The sequence below is a fragment of the Hypanus sabinus genome, chromosome 13, assembly GCF_030144855.1.
Source record: "Hypanus sabinus isolate sHypSab1 chromosome 13, sHypSab1.hap1, whole genome shotgun sequence".
Taxonomy (NCBI): domain Eukaryota; kingdom Metazoa; phylum Chordata; class Chondrichthyes; order Myliobatiformes; family Dasyatidae; genus Hypanus; species Hypanus sabinus.
In genome coordinates this window covers 11,041,663-11,054,375 of record NC_082718.1, presented here as the reverse complement: position 1 = coordinate 11,054,375, position 12,713 = coordinate 11,041,663, and the positions used below count along the sequence as shown (strand labels likewise).

At 46.7% G+C, this 12,713-nt stretch overlaps 1 protein-coding gene across 1 annotated transcript in view; it reads right to left on the bottom strand.

Annotated features, from left to right (window-relative positions):
• Positions 1–369: 369 nt before the first annotated feature.
• Positions 370–12,713, bottom strand: part of LOC132403627 (uncharacterized) — a 483,661-nt gene continuing 471,317 nt past the window's right edge. Inside the window, exon 15 of the mRNA XM_059987094.1 lies at positions 370–492. Within this exon, the coding sequence (XP_059843077.1) occupies positions 398–492 (95 nt within the window). The 3' untranslated portion in view covers positions 370–397. The remainder of the gene's footprint in view (positions 493–12,713) is intronic.

Here is a 12,713-nt window from a genome sequence, read left to right as displayed (position 1 = left end):
AAGGAGCAGGGTGAATGTGAGAGAGGGCCAAGGAGAAGGGTTGGTGCAGGAGGGGGAATGATAAGGACAGAAGGGAGGAGAAGAGGGAAAAGGAAGATGGGGGAAGGATTTAGTGGGAAGGATAGTGCCATGAGATGGGAAAGGATGAGGCGGGGAGATAAGGATGGTGTTTGGCGAGTAGAGAAGGCAGCTGGGAGCTCTGGCACCTCTGAGATACCAAGGGAAGAGTCAAAAGGCACTCCGCATCTTAAACAGGGTCAACGAGCCCAAGCTTCACACACAAAAACATTTTTCAAGCAATCTTGTTCAATTATATAAATTTGATAAATTGATCAACCAGATGATGCAGCAACAAAAGCTGCGTTGTGTCTTTATTTCTCCTTTGACGGTGTGTACATTAAAATTGGTTTGCCGATGGTCCACCGCACTCGCCTACGCCGTCACTGATGGAAATCACAATGGAATCTCCCAAAATGCACTCCTTGGACGTGCCTGTAATCAATAATTTAGAAAAAGGCAGCATTAAGAAGTTTGCATGTGATGGCAGCAGTTTATCTCATTAGTTGTCAAGTTCTTTATTTTTTAATATAGTGATGGGTGAAACTGAAATACTGTTTCTTCAGGTTTCCTGGTGGAGGGTTCTGATAGTACAGGCAACTGCAGAGAAGCTGCACTGAGCTGTAATGTTGCAGATATTATTTCAAGAACACACTGACTGGATGGTTTGGTGAAGCAGGTGTTTCTAAACATTCAAATAGTATTTAGATATACATGTGAATCAGCAAAGCTATGTTCTAACCTTCGGTAAATGAGATTTGAGGGTTGTTTGTCCGTCTTTGTTTATGTACAGTTTTTCAATGATTCCATTGTGTTTCTATGTATTTACTGTGAATGCCTACAAGAAAATGAATTTCAGGGTTGTATATGGTGCCATATATGTACTTTACTCAAAGTTGTTATAGTTGGGGGTGGAAGTTGAGACAGGCTCCCACTAAATGCTTCCAAAGGTGTGGACCTCAAATAGCTTCTGCGAACCACATCCAACTCCTGGCTTTCATGTGTGGCTTAGCTACTAAGGCCGGTGAAACTGTTTCTACTGACAGAAGAAGGGGCAAAGGCAGGCCACTGGCCCCTTAATACCAGTTGCTTTGGGCAGATGGGGCCATGGTTGGCACCTCATTTAGGAGAAAGAATACTCTAATCTCAAACCTCGCTGCCTTGCAGCTATACCCACTATGGGGGAAGGCTTCACAAGTAAAGCCCGAGGGAAGAAACAAGAGCTGGAATCCCTAAGGCAGTCCTACGTTGTTCAATGCTGACCGGCAACTCCTGCGATGCTGCCGGTATCAAACTGCAGTTCCTTTGGGTTCATCAGATGTGTGGAGACGGGGAGCTTGCTACATGGGCAACAGCTTGCTCTTCATATTGTACTGCCCAGGCTTGCATATCCAGACAGCTAGGATGCAATATCCATGGTCAACTCTGACCCACGGCAGCCTCAGCAGCTGTATATGGACGTATATCTTATTGTAATTTACAAGTTTTTATTATGTACTGCTGCTATCTCAGTAATGTTAAACCTGATTCTGATTCTGCCTTGCTTCCCTCTCTACAGATTAGCCCCTTCCTTATTATCCTTACTTCCTGCACCAAAGGCTGACTCATTCCATGAATGGGACTGCAGTCATTGACCACAATTCAATGACAAATGCCACCTGGTTCATTCACATTGATTTCTGGATGTTTTATCCTCTCCAACTCTCATTCAGTGTCTTGTCCTTATTTTCAACTGTCAAATACATTACCTCATAATCGCAAAAAGGAGACATCCATCATTAAGGACCTTCACCCTCCATTCCATGCCTTCTTTATCACTACCATCAATTTACATCAATCTTTCTTCAACAGACACTTCTCTCATTCCAAAATCCCATCCATGAAATGGATACCATACGAATTGTCCAGAACACAACCTCCTATTTCCCTTCAGTACGCTGAAATTTGAATTAAATGCAACTTAAATCAAGAATCGCGTTACAACCAGTGCAAAGAAGCAACATGTGTTGTAAGAATGGCAGTGACAGTCACACATCGAAACTTCAGAAACTGACTCCCTTATGGTATAGTTCTTCATTCTCTCTTCCCACCATGTCTTGTAGATTGCATCTTCTACTCCTTTACCTCATTTTCTCACTCTCACAACCCCCCAATTCGCTCTGACTCTCCCTTTCTCCTTTTTCTCCATACTTTGCAAACATTGTCTCTTCAATGTTACCCTTTTCCCATCCCTATATTCTCTCTCTCTCTCTCTCTCCCCCCCCCCCATTTTGTTTTATGGCAGTTGGCACCCAGCTTAATGGTGCATTACTGCCACCTTCTGCTCCGGAGTGTGCAATAGACTCACATTCGAAATCCCTTCACCCAATCGCACACACACACATACCCTAAGCTACACTTTATCCTCCCATCTTTGGCCATCTTGGTACCCTTTTCCTGTTTATCCATCATATCCTATAAAAAACCCTGTACCCTTTAAGAAAGCTAAAAATACCCTAACTGTGCTCTCTCACTCATGCCCAGCAACCTTTTTAATGTGAATTCCTGCACCCCCAATTCCCTTAGATTGATTCTCATCACCTCTCTCTGTATCCCATACTTCCTGCAACTCAGAACTACATGTCCTACTGACTCCTCTTCCTGACATTCCTCACACAGTCCTGTCTGGTGTTTCCCTATCAATTTCAATGTTTGGTTTAGTTCACAGTGCCCCAGCCTTAACCTGGTCCACACAGTTTCCTCTCTTCTGTATCTACTACCTACCCTAGTACCTGCAACACTTTTTTGTATTTGATATAAATGCCTCCCTTTCCCCTCTCTGTCCCATCTTTCTTGCCACATTTGGTTGATTTCTTCCCAGACTACACACTTAACCTCTGCTTTACTGATGCTAATGTGCATTTCTATATTTTCTTTTTTTAACGCCCTCTGCCAACTCATCTCTCATTCCCCTTCACCCCGACATGTGCTATCATATCCTGATATTGTAATTGTAAAATAGACACATATTGATTGTAACTTTCATCTGTACATTCGTTATATTGCAAAAGGTGTATCAAAACGATAAGACTCTTCAGAAAAAATACACTACCAACTTCCTTTCAAACATTAATTTCAGATGAAATGTCTCATGTGAGATTCTGTGGCCCTTATTCATTGAACTGCTGAGGGAATGAGAGACATCAGGGAAGCAAAAATTTCTCTCTGTGATGCCTCAGAGGAGTGAGGAATACAGGACGAGGGATATGAGTCCATGATCTCCATCTGAGGTTGTGCAATGTCCCACCGAGAGACCAGTCTGCCTGTGTCAGATGAGAAATGACGCTCTCACCTGGTGCCTCATCTTTAGGGTTATTATTTGCGGCCATGTGTCCTTCCTCCTGCTGTGTCTACACTGGATTCTTTCAGGGAACAATTGTGTGAGGAATGAGTGACGGTAAGTTGATAACACGAATGTTCACTTTGTGCTCTTGTGCTGTGGTCCCTGACTCTGACCAAAACTTTGGTAGTTGTCTATTGACTGTGAGCTACTGTTATATTTGTGTCTGGTGAGTGAGGAAATTCCATGGGGTTTTTGGATCTGCCTCCATGGAAGTCACAGTCTTACAGTCTGTATCAATTGAGGTGTTGTGTGCTGAACAGCTTAGACTGGATCCTTTTGTCCCTTCAGTACCCACATGAACCTGTCCTGAGTGCACCGTCTGCATCTCTCCACAGCTGCGGAATGTTGATAGATCTTTCAGCACAGAATCTTTCAGCACGAGATTCTACGGATGCTGGGTTTACAGATGAACCCACACAAATGCTGGAAGAAATGTTGATCCACTCTGGAGGACTGATACTGAGATGAGAAAGAATTTATTCAGCCAGAGGGTGTTGAATCTGTGGGATCTGTTCACTCTCTCTACCTCCACATTTCCCTCTCCCTTTCTCTCTCTCCTTCTTCTTTATTTCCTTTCCCTCAGGCAACACAGCAGGAGGAAGAGCAAACGAGGAAATCTGCAGAGGCTGGAAATTTAAACAACACACACAAAATGCTGGTGGAACGCAGCAGGCCAGGCAGAGCAAATGATGTTCATCTACAGGCAGCCAGGCCCCCGCTGCTGGTTACCTGCTGATGAGGCAGCACCATGGTAACTAACGTCAGGGAACGGTGAACTGCACAACTGAATGTAGTGCTTTCACCTTTCTGTCTTTATCTCTCTCAATCCAAGTTTCTCTCTGGTTCCATTTTATTTTGTCTCTATCTTTCTCACCATCCTTCTGTTGCTGTCTTTCTCTCGCTCTTGATCTCTCTATGCATCTCTCTCTTTGTCTTGCTCTCTCACACTCTTTTTATCTCTTTTTCTATACCTCTGTTCCTCTTTCTCTCAGTTTTCTCACCCACTCTGTTCTCTTACTTGTCTGTCTCTATTTCATTCTCTTTCTCTCAGAGATAACCTTCATTAGAAAAAATTCAGAGCCAGGGACAGACCCATAGTTTGTTCATGAGTGAAAACTTTTTGTTATTTTTGTCAAATGGATGTTTGCTAAGTGTGAGGCCTTCAAGAGAGAAACTTTGAGAACAGAGGGTTTATATATTCCAGTTGTAATAATGGCGAGTCTAACAGGTTTAGGGAATCTTGGTTGTTGAGGGATACTGAGGCCTTGGATAATAGAAAGAAGGATGTGCATAGCAGATATAGGCAGCAAGGAACAAATGAGGTACTTGAGAGTTTAAGAAAAGCAAGAGAATAGTTAAGAGAGAAATTAGCAGGCTTGAAAAAGGCATGAAGTTGTTTTCGTAGAAATGGTGAAGGAGAATCACAAGGACTTCTGTATGTATATTAGGAGCAAAAGGATAGCAAGGGACAAAATTAATCCTCTTGAATGGCAGTGTGGTCATATATATGTATGGAGTCAAAAGAGAAGGAGATCTCAAATGAATGTTTTCATATACTGTATACTTACTTTGGAGAGGGATATAGAGTTTATAGAACTGAGGCAAAACATGGACTAGATTGGGATTACAGAAGAGGAGGTGCATGCTGTCTTGAGGAAAATTTGGGTGGATAAATCCTTATGGTCTGGTGAGGTCTTCACATGAAACTTGTGAGAAGTTAGTACTGAAATTGCAGGGTCCTTTGCAAAAATATTTAAAAGGTCTTCAGCCACCAGTGAGGTCCTGGAGGAATGGTGCATAGCCAATGTTGTTCTGTTGTTCAAGAAAGTCTTTGAGGGAGATGCCAGAGAGTGGTAATAGATGGTTACTTTGCTGACTGGATGCCTGCAGCTGGTGGTGTGCCACAGGGATCAGTACTGGGTCAGTTGTTGTTTGTCATCTATAGCAATGATCTGGATGATAATGTGGTAAACTGAATTAGCAAATTTGCAGATAACACCAGGATTGTGGGCTCAGTAGACAGCAAGAAACATTATGAAAGCTTGCAGTGTTATCTGAACAAACTGAAAATATAGCTCGTTCAGATCACATTCAGAGAAGTGTGAGGTGTTGCAAGTTAAGGTTAATGCAAGCAAGCTTTTTCCACTGAGGTTGGGTGAGTCTATAACTCGAGGTTATAGGTTAAGGCTGAAAGGTGAAATATTTAAGGGAAACCTGAGGGGGAGCTGGTGCACACAGAGGGTGGGACAAGTATGGAACGAGCTGCCTGCAGAATTGGTGGACGGAGATTTGATTGCAACACTTAAGAGACCTTTGGAGAACTACATTTCAGGTGTGGGTCAATGGGACTAGGCAGAATAAGGCTTGGGACAGACTAGATAGGCTGAAGGGCCTGTTTCCGATCTGTTATGTTCTATTGCTCTATGGCTCCGATATAGAAATACATAGAATCCTAATGGCTCCCGTTTAGTTGATCTTCTGTCAGCCTGCCTCAGGCAAAAACACAAGAACTTGCATTTATCCAGGACCTTTGCCAACACTGATTCTTCAAAGCATTTCAAGAAAATGTAAAGGTTCTTGAATATGCTAACACCTAGACCACTTCTGTTAGTTCTGGTTGAGTGATGGATTCTGCTCAGGAGACGAAGAGAACTGCTCATCCAGTGGTGTTGTGGGGATTTTTGTTAAACTAGATGAGGAATTAAGGTTTCTTCAAGGTACATAAAGCAGTGAGTAATCTCAGGGTAATCCTTGCTTTGTTCCTTAACTGGGTTATGATGATTAGTTAATGCATCTCAGAGATAAAGAGATGACTGACAGTTCCACACTCTGTGATGGGTAAAACAACAGGGTGGGCACTTCCCTCTGTACATTCTGCTGTGATGGTGGAGATCAGAGAGATACTAAAACTGGTGATTAAAAATGTCTTTGTTCATCATGGCAAACACGCATTCTCCTGGAGATTTTCCTGTTAGCTTCTGGAAACTCAAACTACATCACATACTTGGGTCAGCACAGTAGCGTAGTGATTAGAACAACACTTAACAGTACAGATCGATTCCCGCTGTTTCCTGTAAGGAGTTTGTACGTTCTCCCTGTGACCGTGTGGGTTTCTTCTGGGTGCTCTAATCTCATTATCAAAGTTGCAACCAGAGTTAAATTCACTATGATTCAGGGGTATAGGCTGCATTAGCCTCTTGTTAGATTGTTTGTTAGAGATCCCCCTCTTGTTAGATTGTTTGTGATAACATTTTTTTATTCTTACTGCTCTTCCGATATTTGTATTTCTGTGCACTTGTAATGCTCCTGTGACACTGTAGTTTCTTAGGGATCAATAATGTATCTATGTATTTATCTAATTAAAAATTCCCCTATCACAATTGCATTCCTCTTCTTCCTCTTTCCATTCTGAGACACTTACCTGCAAATATCCAATTAAGATCCTATATTGGAGAAAAGATAACTCCTGTGGGAATGACACTCATAACAGTGAAATACAACCAACAAACCACACTGGGCTTGTACAGAACGTGGTAAGAACAGGAGGGCCAACATTGTGGGCCCATGAGTGGCTGAGACAATTACAATTTGTTGGAAATCCATCCACCTTTTGCAAGCCACATCCTCTGGAACAAATCAACTGAAAGCATGTTAAAGAAGGTACTGGATGATGCCACAGAAGTGTTCACAGATGGCATTGGAAAACACAAATATATTAAGGGTAAAATAGTGCTAAATGAAAAAGCCACACCTAAATTTATGAAGCACTTCTGGTTCCTTATCCCATTTGTGATAAAGTAGCCAGTGAACTGGATCGCATGGAGGATAAAGTAATTCTTTCCAAGGTTGAGTGGAGCCCGTCGGCAATGCAATCAAAGTTCAGGTACCCTGTTGAATAGCACGACCTCAACAAATGATGCATCTTCAGTGAGTAAACACGAACTGCTGTCCTTCAGGCCAATGAGACGAGCACCTCACTGCAGATGAAGGTTTCCTGCTGCAATGTGATGATGTCACTTGCAGAAATTGTAAACTGGATATGCAATGATTGCACAAAGAGAGATCCCACTGAAAGCTCAGGAGTGGACTCTCCCTGAGTGGTGTCAAGTCTTCCAGAACTCTGTGAACCAAATGTTGGAATGAGGGATATTGTGACTCTGCTCAGGAAAACAAGGACATGTGTTTGATATAAATAGCTGGGATCAAGTGAATCCCTTAAGGAGTATATGGGATAGAGGAGAACATAAAGAAGGTAATGAGGAAGGCAATAAGGGAGAATAAGGTAGCTTTGGCAGAAGATTAATGGAAATTGAAAGATACTTTAATAAGTATATTAGGGGAAGAAGTGCAACAACCAAAATAGACAGCTTTGGCAGAGATGCAGAAATGGTTTAGTTCCTCAATGAATATTTCTACTCTGTCTTTACCATAGACAAATACATGAAGACTTTGGAACTTGAGATAGTTAATGAGGATGTCTTGGGGATCGTTGCTGAGTGCAGTAGAGGAGGGGCTGGATGTTTTAAAATGTGTGAAGGTAGATAAATCTCCTGAGCCTGACCAGACATATTGAACAATGCTTTGGGAGGTTACCGATGAAAATGAGGAACTCTGGTTGAGACACCCCAAGTTCACAATGGGTGATGCATCGCAAGACCAGAGGGAGCAAATCTTGTTCCATTATTTAAAAAGGGTGCCAAGGCAACATCTTGTTGCACGGTTCCAAGGGGGATTTTTCCCGGAGTCTTGGTCTTGGCAGATAATTCTGGAACAAGGCTAGACTTAGAACTGATAGTTCTAAACACCATGGAGTGAGGTTACTCATACAGGAGTTGACCAATGAACTGGCACCTTCTAGTAGTGGTCACAGGGCTCATACTACTGTTTGATGGAATGCACGTGTTCCTAATTATTGGAACCTGGGAATGGATTGGGAACTAACGAGGTATTAAAGGCCCAATACCTGAGTAAGCCAGCCAGGTGCCAGAAGGGATCATGACAGTATTCCCGCCGCCCCCCCCCCCTTCAATGGGAGCCTCCCAGTGATCCTCCAGGCCTGTCTGGATGGTCCTGATGGATGAGGTCTGGATAAAGGAGCGGTGGACCCAGGAACTCTCTTCAGGACCGTACCCTTCCCAGTCCACCAGTTATTGGAGGCCCCTGCCCCGACGGCGCACATCTAGTAGTCGTCGGACGGTGTATACCGGATGGTTGTCGATGAGCCGGGTGGGGAAGTCTCAGCTGGGGGACACAAAGGGGTGAGGGAGACTGGTTTTAACCGAGAAACATGAAAGGTTGGGTGAATACAGATGGACTGTGGCAGCGTGAGGCGGACCACTGTGGGATTGATAATCCTTTTGACTTTGAATGGTCCCAGTTAGCGGGGGCGAGTTTCCTGTGTTCGCATTTGAGCTGGATGCCCCTGGAGAAAAGCCACACCATCTGCCCCGGTTAGTACTCTGGCACTGGAGTCCAGTGCTGATCGACTGTTTTCTTATTCCTATCTGTTGATTTGAGTAGGGCCGTGCGAGTCTCCTCCCAAATCTTCCGGCACCGATCAACATGGTCCTGAACATATGGTACCGCGATCACTCCTTCCTGTGCGGGGAACAGCGGGGGTTGGTACCCAAGGGAGCACTCGAATGGGGACCTCCCAATGAGAGAGCTCACTAGAGAGTTGGTGACATACTCAACTCACGGGAGATGGTCGCTCCAGGTTGACGGGTGGTTTGCCGTTACAAAACGTAATGCCGCCTCCAGGTCTTGGATGACACGTTCCGTTTGTCCGTTTGTCTGGGGGTGGAAGCTGGATGATAGGCTGACCGTTGCACCTAAGGCTTGACAGAAGGCCTTCCATACCTGCGAGATGAACTGGGGACCACAATCGGAGATGATGTCCGCAGGGATTCCGTGGAGGCGGAAGACATGGCGGACGAGAGGTCTGTAGTTCCTTGAGAGGATGGGAGTTTAGGGAGGGCCAGAAAGTGCACCACCTTGGAGAATCGGTCTAGCACGATGAGGACAGTGGTGTTTCCGCAGGAAGGGGTAGACTGGTGATGAAGTCTAGGGCGATGTGTGACCAGGGACGACCAGGGACAGGTAGAGGAAGAAGTAGACCCGCCGGTGGTCGATGAGAGGTTGGGACACAGATGGGGTGAGCCGAGACACAAGAGCGGGTGTCCTCCTCCATGGACGGCCACCAAAAGTACCTCCTCAGGAGAGCCAGGGTCCGATCACTCCCGGGGTGGCAGGCAAACTGGGATGTCTGTCCCCATTGGAGGGGCTGAGGCCTGACTGAGGTGGGCATGTACAGGTGATCGCTGGGTCCGCTTCCAGGATCGGGGTCTTCCTGCTGGGCTTTTCTTTCTTTCGCCTCAATCTCCCAAGAGAGGGCTGCCACCACACAGGTTGGAGGGAGGATCGTCTTGGAGCTGGAGATGTCCCCCTTGGAATCATGCTGATGGAACAGCGCATCTGGCTTCCCGTTCTTGGATACTAGACGGTACGGGAGGGTGAACTGGAATCGTCCAACAAACGATGCCCAACGGGCCTGACGGGAGTTCACTCACTTGGTGGTCTTAATATACTCCAGGTTCTTATGATCCGCCCTTACCACAAGTGGGTGTTCTGCCCCCTCCAAACAATGCCTCCATTCTTCCAGTGCTAATTTGACTGCCTGGAGTTCTCAATTCCCCACATCGTAATTCTGCTCAGCGGGGGTCAGTCGTCAGAACTTGCCCGTTGGGATAGGACCGCTCCTACCCCAGTGTCGGAGGCATCCACCTCCATGATGAATTGCCGGGATGGGTCCGGATTGACCAGGATGGGAGCGGTGGTGAAAAGCCTCTTCAGGTTGGTGAATGCTGAGTCAGCTTCGGAGTCCCAGCAAAACGGTGCAGTAGGCGAGGTAAGCCGGGTAAGGGGGGGTGCCACCTGACTGTAGTTCCTGATGAACTGGCGATAGAAGTTCGCAAACACCAGGAACCGCTGGAGTTGCTCGCGGTCTGTTGGTTTGGGCCGGATCTTCTCAGGATCAGCTCTCACCTGTCCCCTCTCGATGATATAACCTAGGAAGCTGACTGAGGGGACGTGGAATTCACATTTCTCTGCCTTTACCAATAATTTATTCTCCCTCAGCCTCTGCAGGACTTGACGAACATGGTGCACGTGTTGCTGGAGACTGCTGGAAAAGATCAGGATATCATCCAGGTAGACAAACACGAAGCAGTTAATGAAGTCTCTTAGGACGTCATTGATCAAGGCTTGAAAGACGACGGGGGCATTGGTAAGGCTGAAAGGCATGACTAAGTACTCGAAGTGGCCTAAAGGGGTATTGAAAGCCGTCTTCCACTTGTCCCCCTCCCTTATCCAGACCAAGTGGTAGGCGTTTCGGAGGTCCAACTTCGAGAAGATGGTGGCTCCATGAAGTGGCTCGAACGCAGAACTCATAAGAGGCAGTGGGTACTTGTTCTTAGTGGTTATATGATTTAGGCCTCAGTAGTCGATGCAGAGATGGAATCAGCCATCCTTCTTCCCCACAAGGAAGAACCCTGTGCCCACCGGGGAGGATGAGGATCGAATAATGCCCATCACGAGAGATTCACTGATGTAACCTTCCATTGCTTCCTTCTCTGGCTGGGACAAGTTAAATAGATGACGGGTGGGTAGCGGGGCACCAGGGAGAAGGTTGATTGCACAATCGTATGTGTGGTGCAGGGGCAGGGAAAGGGCCCACTGTTTGCTGAACACCTGTCCTAAGTCATGGTTCTCCTTGGGGATGCGGGACAAGTCAAGGGGTTCCAAAACAGGTGGGGTCACGGTAGATTCTCTGGGAGACAGGGCCGACTGCAGGCAGTTGGTATGGCAGGACGGACTCCATTCGGCTATCCTCCCAGTAGACCAGTCAATCCGGGGATTGTGTTGGGTCAGCCATGGGTACCCTAAGACTACCGGGGCTTGAGGTGAATGAATGAGGCTGAATCGTACTTCCTCCCGATGGTTGCCGGATAGAATCAAGGTCAGGGCAGTGTACAGTGGGACACCCGAGCCATCTGTTTTCCGTCCAGGCCCGGGCCTCCAGAGGGGTGGTTAACGGTTCAGGAGGTATTCTGGCCTGGGTGGTTACCTCCTCATCCAGCAGGTTGCCCTCAGCACCGAAAACCACCAAAGCAGATAGGGATAGGGACTGTTGTTGGTAACTCACGGTTGCCGGGATCTGCATCCGACTCTGGGAGGCTGAGGGGTGGGTCGTCGGACCCACCAGAACAGTAGGAGCAGAAGCTCTGCAAGGACCGCCAGGGGAGAGAGCTTAGGGCTGGTTGGAGAAGGTAAGGTGGACTGTGGGGTGCCCGAGGAATGGGGTAACCAGTCTTCTCTCTCAGACGTTCTCGAAGTCGATAGTCTAATCAGATGGCTAGTGAGATCAGAGAGTCCAGACAGTCCGTGTTGTCCCTCACGGCCAACTCATCCTTTATCTGATCCGAGAGGCCCTGTCTAAACACCTCTTGTAGGGCCAATGTCCGGAACTCAATTCCACACTTCGCGAAGCCTGATGAAGAGTAAGCAGCCGTTTTGCGGCGTCCTTGCCGCGAATGGATTGATTGAAAACCTTCCTCATTTCTGCGATAAAGGAGGGGTAAGAGGAAGAAACTTCCAGCCGGTTATCCCACACCGGGTTGCCCAAGCCAAGGTATCCCCTCGTAGCAGCCCCATGATGTACGCAATCTTCGATTTGTCGGAAGCATAGGTACGTGGCTGCAGCTCGAAAACCAGGGAGCATTGTAACAGGAAAGCCCGGCACCTGCATAAGGTCCCCGGCGCATGTCACAGACGGTTCTCGAGGGGATGGGATTGCGGACTCCGAGGGTGCAGCCATTCCAAGCAGTGGGGTTTGGGTAGCTGGGGATCTTGGAGGGAGTGGGGAGGCAAAAGTGGAGACCGGGTCCATTCGTTCACTGACCTTTGGCACATTCATGGTTAGCATCCGAAGGTTGTCTGTGATCTCCCAAAGCAGTTGGTCATGGGTGCCCAACAGGTAGCCCTGGCTGGTCAGGGCCTCTTGTACGGGATCGGTGTCTGCTGGGTTCATCATGGCTAGTTCGTTCTGTTGCAAGGACGTGGTGGTGGAATGAACCCAAGTGCTGAACATGGGCCCAGAGGCCAAGGAGGGAGATGCTGCCATTGTAGCGAGCATGGGAAGGGTTCCAAGGAGAGTTTTACCCAGAGTCTTGGTCTTGGTAGATAATTCCGGAACAAGGCTAGACTTAAAACTGAT